Source organism: Trichechus manatus, unplaced genomic scaffold, assembly GCF_000243295.1.
Source record: "Trichechus manatus latirostris isolate Lorelei unplaced genomic scaffold, TriManLat1.0 scaffold00282, whole genome shotgun sequence".
Taxonomy (NCBI): Eukaryota; Metazoa; Chordata; class Mammalia; order Sirenia; family Trichechidae; genus Trichechus; species Trichechus manatus.
In genome coordinates this window covers 1,072,662-1,086,542 of record NW_004444218.1, presented here as the reverse complement: position 1 = coordinate 1,086,542, position 13,881 = coordinate 1,072,662, and the positions used below count along the sequence as shown (strand labels likewise).

Sequence of the window (13,881 nt, the reverse complement as noted above, 5' to 3'; positions counted from 1 at the left end):
CTGCGGACCCGCTCCGGGACACCCTCCACCCCCGCTCCGCGCTCCCGCCCCGCGATGCCCCGCCCCGCGCCCCACGCACGCGCTTTCCGCCCCAGTCGGTGCTTGCGGACAGCGCTTGTCCTCCAGCAGCGGGTGCGGGGCTGAGCCTGGCCAGTAACCCAGCGCCATGCCGCCCGGGCGGCCGCGCGGTAACCGGACCTCTGCCCTGGGGAGTCCGCCCGCTGCCGTTTCCTCCACGAAGGGCCGCGGCTCCTGAGGGACCATCGCAGGGTCACTCCTCGTCCTGGGCGCCACAGCCAGGCGAGTGCCAGCGGCTCTCTGAAGGCACGCGCCCCGCACACCCCCAAGCCTCGTAGGTGGACATCCCCGCGCGTGCCGGCGGTGCTGTGGCCTATGCAGGGCCCCTCGAGGGTCTAGTGTGTAGACCTCACAGCTCATAAACTAAGCCGCGCTTGTCCCCGGGGTCCGCCGGTCCCGTCCCCGGGGTCCGCCGGTCCCCTCTGCCCTGTGCTATTCCTTCCTGGGCAAGGGAGACCTCCCTCAACTGGAGGCCCCTAGCGTTCACCAGGGTGACCGGGGGAGTGACACTGCAGGGACCCCTTTGTTATTCATCCCCTGCCCACCTGACAACCGAAGCCTTTCAGAGCTCACGGCTCTCAGTACACTCGCTGGACCAAGTGACCCAGGTGCGCCCTGGCAGGGAAGGGAAAGCCAGGAGGGGGTCGCTGCGTCCTGCCCGAGCTGCAAGGTGGTGCTTGAGGGCATGTGTGGGTGGGAGACCCAAAACGCCAGAGTGAGCGCCCCTATCCTCGCTCAGGAAGCATGGGCACCAAGCCCCCGCCCTGAAGGGACCCGGCGGCACAGGCCCGCCTCCAGCAGGAAATCCCACCCACCACTGCCCCCGCTTAAGGTGGACCGGAGGACTTGCGGGGATAGGGACCCACGGGACCCCCGTGGGGCGATGGGGACACCTGCAGGGAGCCTGCTGGACCTCACCCCTTTCCACCAGGCAGCGCCCTCCCCTGCAACTCCGTGTCTTGTGGATGGAGAACCCTCGGCCTTCAAGCTGGCTCTGCCTAGGCGTTCCCCTGTGGTCAGGGAATCTGTCCCTTAGCCCCGCCAACATACCCTGAAGCCCTGAAACCCTCTGCTCTAAAACCCAGACCCATGGGACCTTTGCTCTCCCTGGTCCCGGGGCATCAGCTCCTCTGTGGTTGGAACCCACGTGGCCCCAGAAGCCACTCCTCCCCAGTACTTCCAGGAGTCCTGGGGCCCCTCCTTGCCTAACTTGGGCCTCATGAAGGACGCAGCCCCAGCTCCTCCCATAGAGCCAACCCGCGGGATCAGGGTGTAACCAGGTCCATAAAGCCACTTGACAGAAAGTGATGCATTTTTCTTGACACCCCCAGTTGTCACCTCCACGTGGTGGGCACCCTCCTGTGCATTCCCTGAGGACTGCCACAGTTGCCCACTAAAGGAGACCTGCACTGATGGGGGGCTCTGAGGTAGTGAAGGGGTCCTAGAACACAAAGGTGAACAAAGACCATCCACAGATGTCCTTGAGGCCCAGGGAACACAAAATCAAAGGTCCTCGCATAAAACAGGCTGGAGATGGCACACTCCAGCCAATGGTGCCACCACACGGCCTCATACTTGCTCCTACCCTTCCTGCAGCCTGGCACATAGCAGCTCCAGGCCCCCAGAAAGGGGGTCACACAGCGTAGACCCAGGCCCACCCATGAGGAGCATCCTCCCAGTGGGCTTCCCATGGGAAAGAGGCACAGGGTGCCAGGGTGCGATCACCTTTCTCGGCTGGGCTGAGGGCCCTGGGAAGGGCACTCATACCCACATGGTGAGCACCCTCTCCTTCAAGGCAGCCTGCCTGAGCAGTGGGGGTGGGGTGGGCCTGGCTATAGAGACAGAGAACACAGTGTGAGGCCACGGCTCTTGCCTTTCTGATCCAGGGTCATGACCAGGACCAAGTAACAGTGGGCTGGCCAAGCTGTGCACCGTGGCCCCAGGGTAGGGCCTCACTTCCGTCAGCATCACCCAACACTGCTGCTGAACTCAGAAGCCCTCTCTCTCGCCACGAGTCATGAATCCTGGGAAAAGGAAAACTCAGCTGAAAGTAGCAGCATTTCCAATCTGTAGTCCAACAGACCTGCATGGAAGGGCTGCCCATCAACCACACTTCCAATCCCGTTCTTTACAGAATGTCAGATACCTGTTTGGACATTTCCGGTCCATCACTGCCTCTCTGCCCAAGAGAACCCACCTGCGAGCACACTGGGCCGAGTCCTTCCTGCTTGTCCTGGGTCTACTAGGTGCCCCATGAGTCCTGACCCTTGGACACGACCTATATTGCCTCTGTGTCCCCCTTTCTGCAAGCCATTCTAGAATGTGAGAAAGCTGCCCCTCCGATGCACTCTGCAATGCAGTCTGATTTATAAGACTACGTGTCCCCCAGTCATTCCAAGGGACTACTTACTGTCAGGGTTTCCCCTCCCTGGAGACACATTTCCCCACCCCAACATGAAGGAAGTCAGCCTGCAGTTTATACCATGTGGCATTTATTTTTTTATTGGAATCCAAAACAAAGGCAGAATATTACAACCACTATTCTCTGCTGACAGGGGTGTTTGACTTGCTAGCCCAGGGCTTCCCTTAGGAAGATAGGGCCCTTTGAGATGCTGCCTTTTACACACAACACACCCCGAGCCCCGAACCTGAGTTCCCGCTGGTTTGTGGCATGGCACAAATCTTCCAGGGAGCACGGCTGTTATAAAAATTTGCAGGATGTGGCATCACAATTCCATGTCATTAAGACAGCAGCGCCTCAAAGCATTTATGTGGAAGCCTCAACACCTCTTCTGTGTAAGAAGACACGGCGCCAACACCGGCTTGCAGGAGGCAAGGAGAACCACGCTGCTAGGCCCACGGCGGACAAAGCCCAACAAAAATGGCCAGTGAAGTCTTTAGTTTTGCTCTTTAAACCAAGAGTGGCTTCCTTGGGAGCACATTCCACCAGAGGAACAAGGACTGGAGTTTAAACCAGAAGTGAGGTTTAGGTGGAGCAGGCAGACACTGTGAAGCACCTCTGGTAGTTGTTGATGGCTCACAGCCCCAAGGAACACCGCTGGGACATCTGCCCTAAGCGAGGCCTTCTCCTGCTCTCCCGTCTGCAGCACCCCTCACTGGAAGGCAGGCCAGCCTGTTCCTCAGAAACACCCTCCAAGTGCAGCCTGCCCAGCACACATTCTTCCATGGTGTTGTAGACACCTCCACGACACTGAAAAGCACACTTTCCAACTGAAGATGCCTAGAGACAAACCCTCAATACCACTAACCCACTCGGATACTTGAAAACGTCCTTTTATTTAAAGCCATCCAAAGCATTCATCATTCTAACACTGCTGAATTTGGACTTCAAGTCCAGGAGGTCAGGGGCCCAGACAGATACCGAGGTGCAGGAGGCAAGATGGTTTTTTTCTGAGGATGCTGGAGGCCGCAGCATGTGTGGTCAACATTCCTGGGCAGAGGTGGTAAGGTGCTTGACAGGGTTCTGACCGAAGGCTGTGGACACTGCACCAGACCGGATACGTGTGCTGTGGGGCTGGCCCTTTCCTCCACCAGGGCCCACCAAAGACGGCCTGGCCAAGGCCAGAGACTCACCCAGGCAGCCAGCACATTCCTCTGCCAACCTCCATTATCCTAGTGGTCTCTCTCTTCCCATAAAGTCTACCTGCTCCTCTCTGCATGGCAAAGCAGTAGCCATCAACCTCTGGACCTTCAGGCCAAAGCAAACTCCAACCCTCATACCCCCAGCAGCCTCAGCCTAGCACACGGGCCCAACACCGCTAACTGGGGCCCTCAAAGGCCAATGGCCACTTACAGCCACTGGGCCGGCCCCAGCTGCCCCACTAGCACCAGGCCCAGACACACAGCAGGCAACACAGCCCCAAATGCCAACGGTGCCACAACCTCCCAAAGCCCAGAGAAAGCCTCAGCATGTACAACCTAGGTGATGCCCAAACAAGTCTCCCGAGAACCCATCTTTGATGATAGCACCTAGCACAGAGGCGACACTCCCAGGAGACAGCCAAGTAGAGACACTGCCCACAGGCATGTGGACATGCAGGCACCCGAGCCGCCAGTGCTGGGCCATGCACACACCAGTCCTGACCTCTGATACAGTTATCAAATGTGGTTTTTATTCTCTATTTTTGATGACTATAAATAAGTGTTTCCACTATGGAAAAGAAAGTTAGCACAGTACATTTTCATGACTGGGGAATGGATTTTCTGAAATTGTCTTCAATAGGACAAAACTTAGAAAAAAACAATCTGGATGTTGGAGTTCGAACTGCTTTATATAAAGTCCCTTGTAAACAAAACAGAATAAAAATAAATCAAAAAGCTTGGGTGGGATAAAAAAAAGAAAAAGAAGTAAGAAAAAGGAAAGGGAAAAGAAAATAATATAAGACCGTTTATTGCTTCTCTTCAGTCTTCTCCTTGGCCTCTTCACCTTCAGACACCTTGGTCCCAGTAGCCTCCTCATTCTCCTCCTTCACGGAAAGAGCTTCTAGCTTTTCAGCCACTTTTTCAGCATTATCATTTTTACCCAATCCTGCTAAAAGATAATCAGTGAACACAGTAAGAAAACAGAAGCACAACTACAGTGAAATCTGTGAGAGCCAGAAATTGATGGGACTGCCTTGTTTTTCCAGGTCTTGCAAGTTTTCTGCCTTTGACAGGGTGCAGTCACCACTTCCCTATCACTCTCTAGTTAGTGGAAAATGTTTGAGTTTTCCTTCTCTGACAAGTTTCCACCTTACATGGGTTCCGGCTTTCGCAAGTTTTACTTGAGACTGCCCAAACGTGGAGACAGTGCCATACGTGGCATGGGCTGGAGGCGATGCCTCACTCCATATCACTTGAACCCTTGGGGACACTGCCAGCCTGGGGGACGACTTCAATAGCAGCTTGGGACAAACTGCCAACAGGCCACTTCTCTATCATGATCTTGGTTGAGGATCTCTGCTGAGATCATCTCCAGGATGAGCATGTCTTCTCACAACCTCTATCATCAAAGAAAGCATCACCCAAGCGGGTGTTCCCTCCCTGCCTAGAACATCCATCAGGGCTCAGGGGCTTAGAGTTTCTTGCAGGCACCGCCCGGCCCAGAGTGAGCAGCATGAAGCAGGATGCCGTCTTGCAGCCCCTCTAGCCTCTTGACGGGATTCTAGTTAGAGCACTGTGACCCTGCTCCCTGCTCTGACCGCCTCGAGACCAGTGCCAGGGAGAATGCCCTGACACATGCATGTCCCCAGGCAGCTGCGCTGCCTCAGACAGGCCGAGGTGCTCGCAACAGCCTGGACGGTTTCTCTGGCAGACAGAAAAAGCACCCGGCCTGGGACTGCAGTCGGATGCAGAGTGAGTCTGCAAGGCAGCCCCCACCGCCCATGTACAGCACCACGTCACCTTTCTTTTCTCTCTCTTCAATCTCTTTCCTGCACTCTTCAAACTTTGTTTTGAATTTCTGTGCATCTGGGGAAAGAAAAAAAAGTACATTTTAAGAGTCCGGAGAAGTCCTGGTGAAGGGAACACGTTCTGACTGGTCTAAAGACGTGGGACTCACAAGGGGCACATCCCATGGCAACTGCTGACCTTAAGGACGAGCTGGACCATCTGACTGTGACCTGGGCTTATGCCCAGACTAGGCAGTGACCATTTACTGAGTCCCCCACCGAGGCTGGGCCCTGTCCCCCTTTGTTGGATTTTGTAACAATTCTGCACATGGAAGCATCAGGCTCCAGCAGAGCAGGCAACAATATGGGACCTTGGCCAACCAAGTGGGTGTCCTTCCACATCAGGGGCTCCACTTGTCATTTGTGCTGGAAATGGGCTGCTGCAGTAGGCCACGCACCCAACCCACCTGAATCCTCCAGGGCCCACTGGGCACAGTTTTTGAAAACCCAGGCCGGAAAATTCAACTGAAAAGACCCCCAAACCAGGGAGAGGTCACCCTGGCCCTGTGTATGTCAGCATGGCCCCCGACACCAGCTGACCATGCAGAAGATGTGCCGCTTTCCTGGGTCCCTGCCTGAATGTGCCTCCCGCATCGACACAACTGCCACAGTCCTGGCCTCAGGGAGCTGAGCCCTGCGGGGCGTGAGAGTGTGCATGGGGTGAGGAGTTGGGAGAAGTCTCTGGGGTTAGGCTCACGTTTCCACAACTTGATGGAAACTATAGCTTGAACAGGAAGCTAAAGCGCCAGGTTTCCTTGCCCCGTGGTTAAGAGCTCGGCTGCTAACCAAAAGGTTAGAAGTTCGAATCCACCAGCTACCCCTTGGAAACCCTATAGGGCAGTTTCACTCTGTCCTATAGGATTAATATGAGTCAAAATCGACTCGATGACAACAGGTTTGATTTTTCTTTTTTTTAAACACTGGTGACCTCATCTTGTTCAGAAACTACTTGGCGCACTCACATGCCTCTGGCTGTAAAAAGGACCTGGCCTTGAGGGCACGTGCGCTCCACAGCTCAGACTGCCCTCAGGCCCACCCCTCTCAGCCCCAGACTGCGCAGCAGAAACATGGCCTCCCTCACGAACTTCCCACTTCCCGCTAATTCTCCCCGAAAACAACAGCATTGCTCTTACAGTTGAGCCACTACGTGTTAAGGCTGGTAACCACAAGCGAGCCCCCGCTCTCCCTGTCTGAAAGCCGTTTTGCTTACTTTCAGCATTTAGGAACCGGATGGCAAGCAGCTCTGGCTTGGGGCACTCGTCGGCGAAGTCGGCATGGGTGTTCCAGACCCAGGCTCGGTCGCTGCCTGCGTTCGGTTTTAGCTCCATAAGTGGTGTGACTGGGGGAGAGAAAAGTCCACAGAGAGCTGTGTAGACCCCACAAGGCCAGCCCACCCCACCAGAAAGCCCTGGCCTTGGGCAACTCAAGGAAGGCCTGGGATCCATGAACCAGGCCCAGACCAAGTCTCCTGGGATCTGGTTCTTAACTCACGCCTCTCTGAAAACCCCCCATATTTATTCTAAAACCAGGACTGTCCAAAACCCAAGAACAAGTGGCTGCTCTGACCGTGAGGATAGCTCCATGAGGGTCTCCTTCACCACCATCTTAGGAGCACTCAGCACTATCCTGTCCTCAACTGTGTGGGCTGCCTCATACCCAGCCCACGGCCTGAACACCACCCGAGAAGCCTTGAGGCCCTGCATCAAAGACTTCAGGGCTTGAGGGCAAGCGGGCCCGGCCTTTCCTGCCAAGGGTGCCCAATGTGTGGTGTGCCCGCACCATCGGCGGCATGGCCAACCAAGAGGTGGGAGTGGGACCAGTGGAGAAGAAGAGCCCAGGAGGAAGGGCACGTGGCCAGGCCAGGGGCCTTCAGACACTCCCAGTCTTCCATCGTCCAGAGACGATGAGGCCACCAGAAATGGACACAGAGCCCCTGTGACAGATACCTGTGCCTCACAGGATCTGTAGTCACCCCATGAGGGAGAAAGACAAGCGGGGCCTGGAATATACACATCCATCCATCTCCAGCCGGGCTCTGGAGCCAGTCAGGCCCCAGGGGAGATGAGGGAAGACAGATCCTGCACCAAGCGGGCAGATGTCCCAAAGGAGCTGTGCCCTGCGAGTGACAACTCACCAGAACAGCCCCTCGAGGACAGGAACATCCCGGGGCCCCGGCCACACTCACTTTGGATCCGTGCACACACACCACTCCCTGAACCAGAACCCGGGGGCTCTCGGTCCACCACAGCCTGAAACTCAGTGGTCTCTGGGTCTCCCTGCCCACATCTGCATCCACACATCACCCCTGCACCCCTAGCTCCCCCTTCCCCACCCAGACTCACTTCCCGTGCAGTGAGCTGGAGGGTCCCTGAATGCACAGGTGGTCACACCACACCCTACCCAGGTTGTCCACCAGTGGCCTGTGAGGTGCACAGGCCAGTCCCTGCTGAGCTGTGGACACACAGTTGTGTGCTCAGTGGCCCTGGACCAACTTACAGCTGTGCAGAAACAGACAACTCCCACACAAAACAACCTGGCCCTTTGCTGAGGCTTTGTGGGACAAGCACAGGGTGTCAGGGAAGACGTCAAGGATAAAGTGGGCTGAGAACTCAGCTGGAGCCAGACAGCACCTGGGAGCAGACAGGCTGTGCAGGCAGGACGTGGGTTGCTCCTTGTGTCCTCCTGGGCACACATTACGCCCAGCAAATGCAGACACCATGCTGAACCAAGGAAACGACCCCAATGTGTCTGCTTCTGAAGACACCAACATACAGAAGCAGGCACAGCAACTGTAGCACTGCAGAACAGCCAGAAGCCAAGACAAACTTCTCTACCACAAACTAGGCCTCAGGTGGCCTTTCCAGATAACCCTCCCCCCAGGGTGAGCCCAGGATGATGCACCACGCCTGTCCAGGGCCTTACCTGCTGCTGCCTGCGGAACCTCACAAGCGCTTTCTCCCCAGTCCCCAAAGGCACTGGTGTTCCCTCCCATATCCTCCCTGAGAGACACCTTGGTTGGGACAGAACACACCGAAGGGCTAGAAGGCTGACACCAGTGGCACACACACACTCTGCCTGCACTGTCTGCATCAGTCAGACTCTTGTCTTGCTAGGTCCACGTCCCCATTCTAGAAGCCCTGCTGTAGGCATGCTCTCAGCTCAGAGGCATATCTAAAAACCTCATTTCCTAGTTAAATTTTAGAAACACACCACAAATGTGCATTCACTGCAACAGCACACTCCCAGATTCCCAGCTCAGTACTGAAACTATCTACCCGGAGGTCCAAGAGCCTCCCAACCCAAGCCTGTAACCTACTGTAATGGTTGGCACAGATCTTCAGGGTCTTGTCCCTGCGCATGAGAAGGCGGATGCTCCCCTTCTCCTTATGCCTCAGGAGCTTCACGTCACCGGTGCCCCGTTCCTTCCACTCTGGGAGTTCGTTTTCTGAGGCAAAACGATATAACTTTGCCCGCCTTCAAGAAAAGTCATTAAACAAGAACTTAGATACATACACAGATAAATAAAGGAATTAAAAAAGTCTTCAGTTATCCCTATGAAGCACATTTGTTTTCTGTGCGTTAAATAAACGGCGTGGAGCTATACGTGATAATTCAACACCCTTTCCTTTCTTCGTCTTGTTAGGAACTATGAGTTCAAAATACCACCAAAAGTGAAAAACAGCTCGACAAACTTCAGATTTTTTTTATCTTACAATAAAAAAGAAAAACACAATTACACGTGCAACATTCTCCCCAATAAACACACAGTTGCCTTTACAAGTCAAGAGATGACAGCCCAAGGTGGGCATGGAGGCCAACCTGAGTGCAGGGCGTCTCCAAGGGCAGAGCAGGGTGAGCACACCTCACCCCAGATGGCCACAGGGGCAGTGTGGAGGCAGGCAGGCAGAGGCCCTGTTCATGCAGGGCCAGCCCTCCCCTCAACCGCAAGATGCCTCCTGCACATCACCTGGCCTACCCTGAGAAGGAGCCTCCGCAGGCCCCTGCTCGAAGAACCAGGCTCGGGCCCTGACACCCCACTTTCCTGCCCACAAGCACTACCTCCCACTGCTACACACCTTTCTTATCCACACAGGGCCTCCAGTTTCACATGGCGCCAGAGATCCTGTAGTGAGCCCAGCAGTCCTGCCCTCAGGGCTCACACAAACTCTCTTCCTTCCCCACCCACCATACCTGCCCTTTGCTGTCCCTCCCTGGCCGTCAGCTCTGCTGTTCTGCCAGGGCCTCCATGCACAGGGCAGAAAACTCTGCTCTCTCTCCCGTACCGATTCTATTAAAGGAACAAGGTTCTCACAAGGTTTCCAAACAAGACAGTCCTGGGAGCTTTAACACAGCGCTCGAGGACCAAAGTGTAAAGGCCCAGCTTGCTGGCCTCACTTCCCACACAAGGCTTTCCTCTCCCGTGAGGAGCCACCTCCAGGGCACAGCATCATTTCTGGGCAGGGCAGAGCCCTGCTGAACCAGGGTCTTCGGGGAGACCCCACCACCCTCAGAGACAAAGGGGGCATAGGTGCTCTCCTTTCTAGGCCTGTGGGGATGGCCGGGAAAGGACTCCTCTCCCAACAACCTTGCTTGGATGGGAGGGGGGTCACAATGTGGTGACTCTGTCTCTACTTCATTCCACCACTCCACAGCCAAGCAATCAGGGGTCCTTAACCAGGGGTCTTGGACAGAATTGGGGGAGGCGCCACAAAGCTGGAAGGGGGAAAAACTACACCCTTACTCTCACTAACTTGTAACTGGTCTAGGGTTCCCACGATTATGACTGTGGGTCACGTGCCACAGGACCAGCAGTGCTGCGACCTTGTCACGTATGTTTTGCTGCAAAATTGCAACACAAGGTCTGTGCCCATCACCCCTACTTCAAAACCATACCTGCCACTGGGGCTTCTCGCTGAAAACACAAACGAGAAGCACATGTATCACATTTGCTTCCAACATCACCCATTTCCCTCTGTAACTCCAGGCACTATTTTGTGCTTCTAAAAACATTATCTTAAGTCGGGCATTCATAAGCTTCAGATTGCCAAAGGGGTCCAAGTGCAAAATAGACTCCCTGCTCAACCAAGGGAAGGGGAGCTGGGGAGTTAAGCTCCAGTGGACAGAGTAGCAGTGATGAGCCACCAGGGAGGGCTGGGCACCGAATAAAATGTTGTCAGATGAATGAATACTAAGGGCAGCTTTGATCTTCCACACAGGATCACTCATTGCACAATTCCGGGCCGTTCCTTCAAACGGAGCCCTGGTGGCACAGTGGTTAAGAGCTCAGCTTCTATTCAAAAGGTCTGCAGTTCAAATCCACCAGCTGCTCCTTGGAAATCCTATGAGGCAATGCTACTCTGTCCCATAGGGTCACTATGAGTTGGAATCAACGGCAACGGGTTTGGTTTTCTTCAAATAGCTTAGGTCCAATGAAACATCCTTGACACCCATAAAATACCACAATTACAACCTTACACTAAATATACCTATTTCTGGGGCAACATCAGTCTACTTACATTTTAAAAAGTTCTTCTTCATCTTCCTCCAGCGTCTTAATTTCTTGTTCAGGAAGGGAGACTATTGGCTCAAACTGGGGGTCATGGTTGGACTCGTCTACATTTTCAGTGGTGTCCCGGTCCTCATGAGAATCCTGTAGAGGGAGTATTCAAGGAGGTGACTCTGCTAGCTCACCAATGCCCACAATGGGCACCCCTACTGACACAAAGCTTTCCAAATGAGGACAGGCCTCATCCCAACGCAGGAATTTAAGCCCACAGCCTTTCACACCAAGAAAAGTGTGCATTCAAGCCCAGCTCCACGGAATCACCAGGTGAGCATATGAGCGAGACGCTGGATTTCAGCCCCCTCCTCAGATGCATAAGCATCAATCAAATGGCAGGCAGACTGACCGGGACTCCTAAAACGTGGCCAACTCACTTACTGAGTGGCTGGCTGAAGCCCACTCATCTCTCTGAGCCTCAGTTACCTATCTGTATAATGCAGATAGTGCAAGCATTAAAGAGCACAAGGAGGGACTGAAGAGGGCCTCAATGAGCGTGTCACTCTTAAAGCAAAAAGTAACCCTTTGAGTTCTTTCTGGATTGAAAATATTCATGCTCTTGCTTACTAGAAGAGAAAAGATGTAACCAGAATGCGTCATAAAGGTTGGCCTTTTTCCTCTAAAAAGTAAAAAAAAACAGATGTTACTACAGAACTGCTAGTATTTACATGGAATTCACAGCTGCCAGCAATTTTACCTTGCCTTGGAAAACTAAACTGATAAATCAAAAAAAAGATACTGTGCGGAGAAAGAAAAAGAGGGAACAATATATGAAATGAACATGGCCTTTGTAGCTTAGTGGAGTGTATGGTATAGCACTCAGAGTGGAACCAGTAAAAAATGTAAATAGGATGATTTACAATCTACATAGATAACCCTTTGTGTTACTGATGAAAAAATCAAATCAAGATGATCATGCTTAGTTAGAATGTACAGTCAGGTGCCACATAATGTCGGTTCTGGCAACATCCAACAGCATATAACCTTATAGTCCCATAAAGTTATAACAGAGTTCAGAAATTCCGACTGGAGAACAGGACATAGAGAAAACGTAGCCAATGCAATAGCTTCCCACATGCAACACGTGTTATCTCGTGTCTCTTGTATACAAAGCAACTGTGCTGCCAGGCATCTAAAAGCATATATAACCTATAATACATATATCTTGATAGTTACACCCATAGCTACAGGCCAACCTCTATAAAGACTACTATATTAAAGCACACACAACGGTTTGTAATAACAAATAAGCGCTACTATGCGATGTGATCAAAACACTATTATTACTACGTGTTACATTCAAGATGTTTTAATGTATCTGGAACTGTTTAACTTTTTTTATGCATAGAAACGTACACTATATACTACATATTAAGAAAAACATTTGACTGACTAACGTTAGATACAAACCGTATCTAACTGTTCTGACTTATGTACAAATTCGACTTAAAAGACAGATACAGAAATGGAACTAATTCATAATTCGGGAACTGCCTGTACATAATATGGTATTCACACAACATCCAAATCACTTAACGTCCTATTTCACAGAATGTACACATGACACGACTGTAATTGAAGTCAGTTGACGGGCACAAACCGTTAAGCACTCTGCCGCTAACCTAAAGGTTGGCAATTCAAGTCCACCCAGAGGAGCCTCAGAAGGCCTGGCCATCTACTTCCAAAAATCCAGCCATTAAAAATCCAATGGAGCACAGTTCTACTCTGACACACAAGGGGGTTGCCGTAAGTCAGAACCGACTCCACGTCAACACTTTTTTTACACCTAGTGTTTCTCTAATTTGAGTAATAGATGGACCCCTTTTAAAAATAAAAACTTTCTGATGGGGGCGAAAAACATATTGTACAAATATAAATCATAAGACTTGGGTCCAATTGAGAGAATTATAGGGCACAAAGGATCGTGTTTTAGGTTCAAGTTTTACAGAACACGTGATTTGGTGAGCTATAAATCCGTTAAGAAACACCGAGATTGCACTACCAAACCCAAGCCGGAAGACAAAATAAAATCCTTTAGCTTCTTTTCCCTGGTTCGCCAGCACTGCGGCTCCGCCGCAGCCAGCTCACCCGAGCAGACACAGGCGGCCAACAAAGCCGCCGCCACACTGGGCCAGCGCATCCAAGGGCCGGTGTCCCCAGCCGAAACGCGAGCTTCCGCCATCAGAGGCCTGTGGCGGTTCGGGGCAGGAGGACCGAATGAATGAATTGCTGCGTGGGCGACATAAGACGGATGCACGGTGGTGATGGGAATCCCGCAAGCGGGCCGAGCCAGAGGAAATCGGACGCCCGTCCCTCGTTCTCATCAACGGGGGACGCTCCACCGGGAAATGGCAGCCACCTGGCCCGCCTGTGGCTCGCCGGGGCCGCCCCAAGGTCACCCAGCCGCTCCCAAAGCCCCCGGGCCCTGCGCGACCCGGGCCTCTAGGCCGCGGTCCCTGCAGCCCCGACCCCGCTCCCTAGAGGCCCCGAGCCCTCCAGGCCCAGCGGCCACCAGCCGGCGGAGGTTGGCGACGATAGCGCGGGGCCGCCCACGTGGCCGCTGATAGCGGCCCGGGCCCCTCGGTTCCCTCCCGCCCCGACCCCGCCCGGGTCGGACCGCACCTTGGCGGCCGCCATGGGGGCGCGGCGGCGGCGGCAGCTCGACTGGTTCGGTCGTCGTTGGCTCCGGGGCCTCTCAGCGGCTAGTCGTAACTCCTTCCCTCCGCGTCTGGCGCCGGCGCCTCCTGCCCGACCGCTTTTCACTCCGCCCCACGACCCGAACCCCGACCCCTG

General features: G+C 53.7%; 1 protein-coding gene and 1 non-coding gene across 3 annotated transcripts; both read right to left on the bottom strand.

Moving 5' to 3' along the window:
- Nucleotides 1-4,351: 4,351 nt before the first annotated feature.
- RANBP1 (RAN binding protein 1) lies at nucleotides 4,352-13,869 on the bottom strand. 2 transcript variants are annotated; one of them, XM_012559613.2, is made up of 6 exons: nucleotides 13,711-13,869; nucleotides 11,045-11,178; nucleotides 8,845-9,002; nucleotides 6,739-6,867; nucleotides 5,482-5,547; nucleotides 4,352-4,630 (listed from the first exon to the last, which is right to left on the bottom strand). In XM_012559613.2, exons 1-6 carry the CDS (start codon nucleotides 13,723-13,725, stop codon nucleotides 4,488-4,490), a joined length of 645 nt encoding a protein of 214 aa, XP_012415067.1. In that variant the 5' UTR covers nucleotides 13,726-13,869; the 3' UTR covers nucleotides 4,352-4,487. The 2 variants fall into 2 exon arrangements, with proteins under 2 accessions (XP_012415067.1, XP_023580814.1); XM_023725046.1 differs by having other exon boundaries at nucleotides 4,352-4,627.
- LOC111819156 (small nucleolar RNA SNORA77) lies at nucleotides 5,317-5,443 on the bottom strand. Its single transcript, XR_002822915.1, has one exon. It is a non-coding gene; the product is annotated as a small nucleolar RNA SNORA77 (small nucleolar RNA).
- Nucleotides 13,870-13,881: the final 12 nt, after the last annotated feature.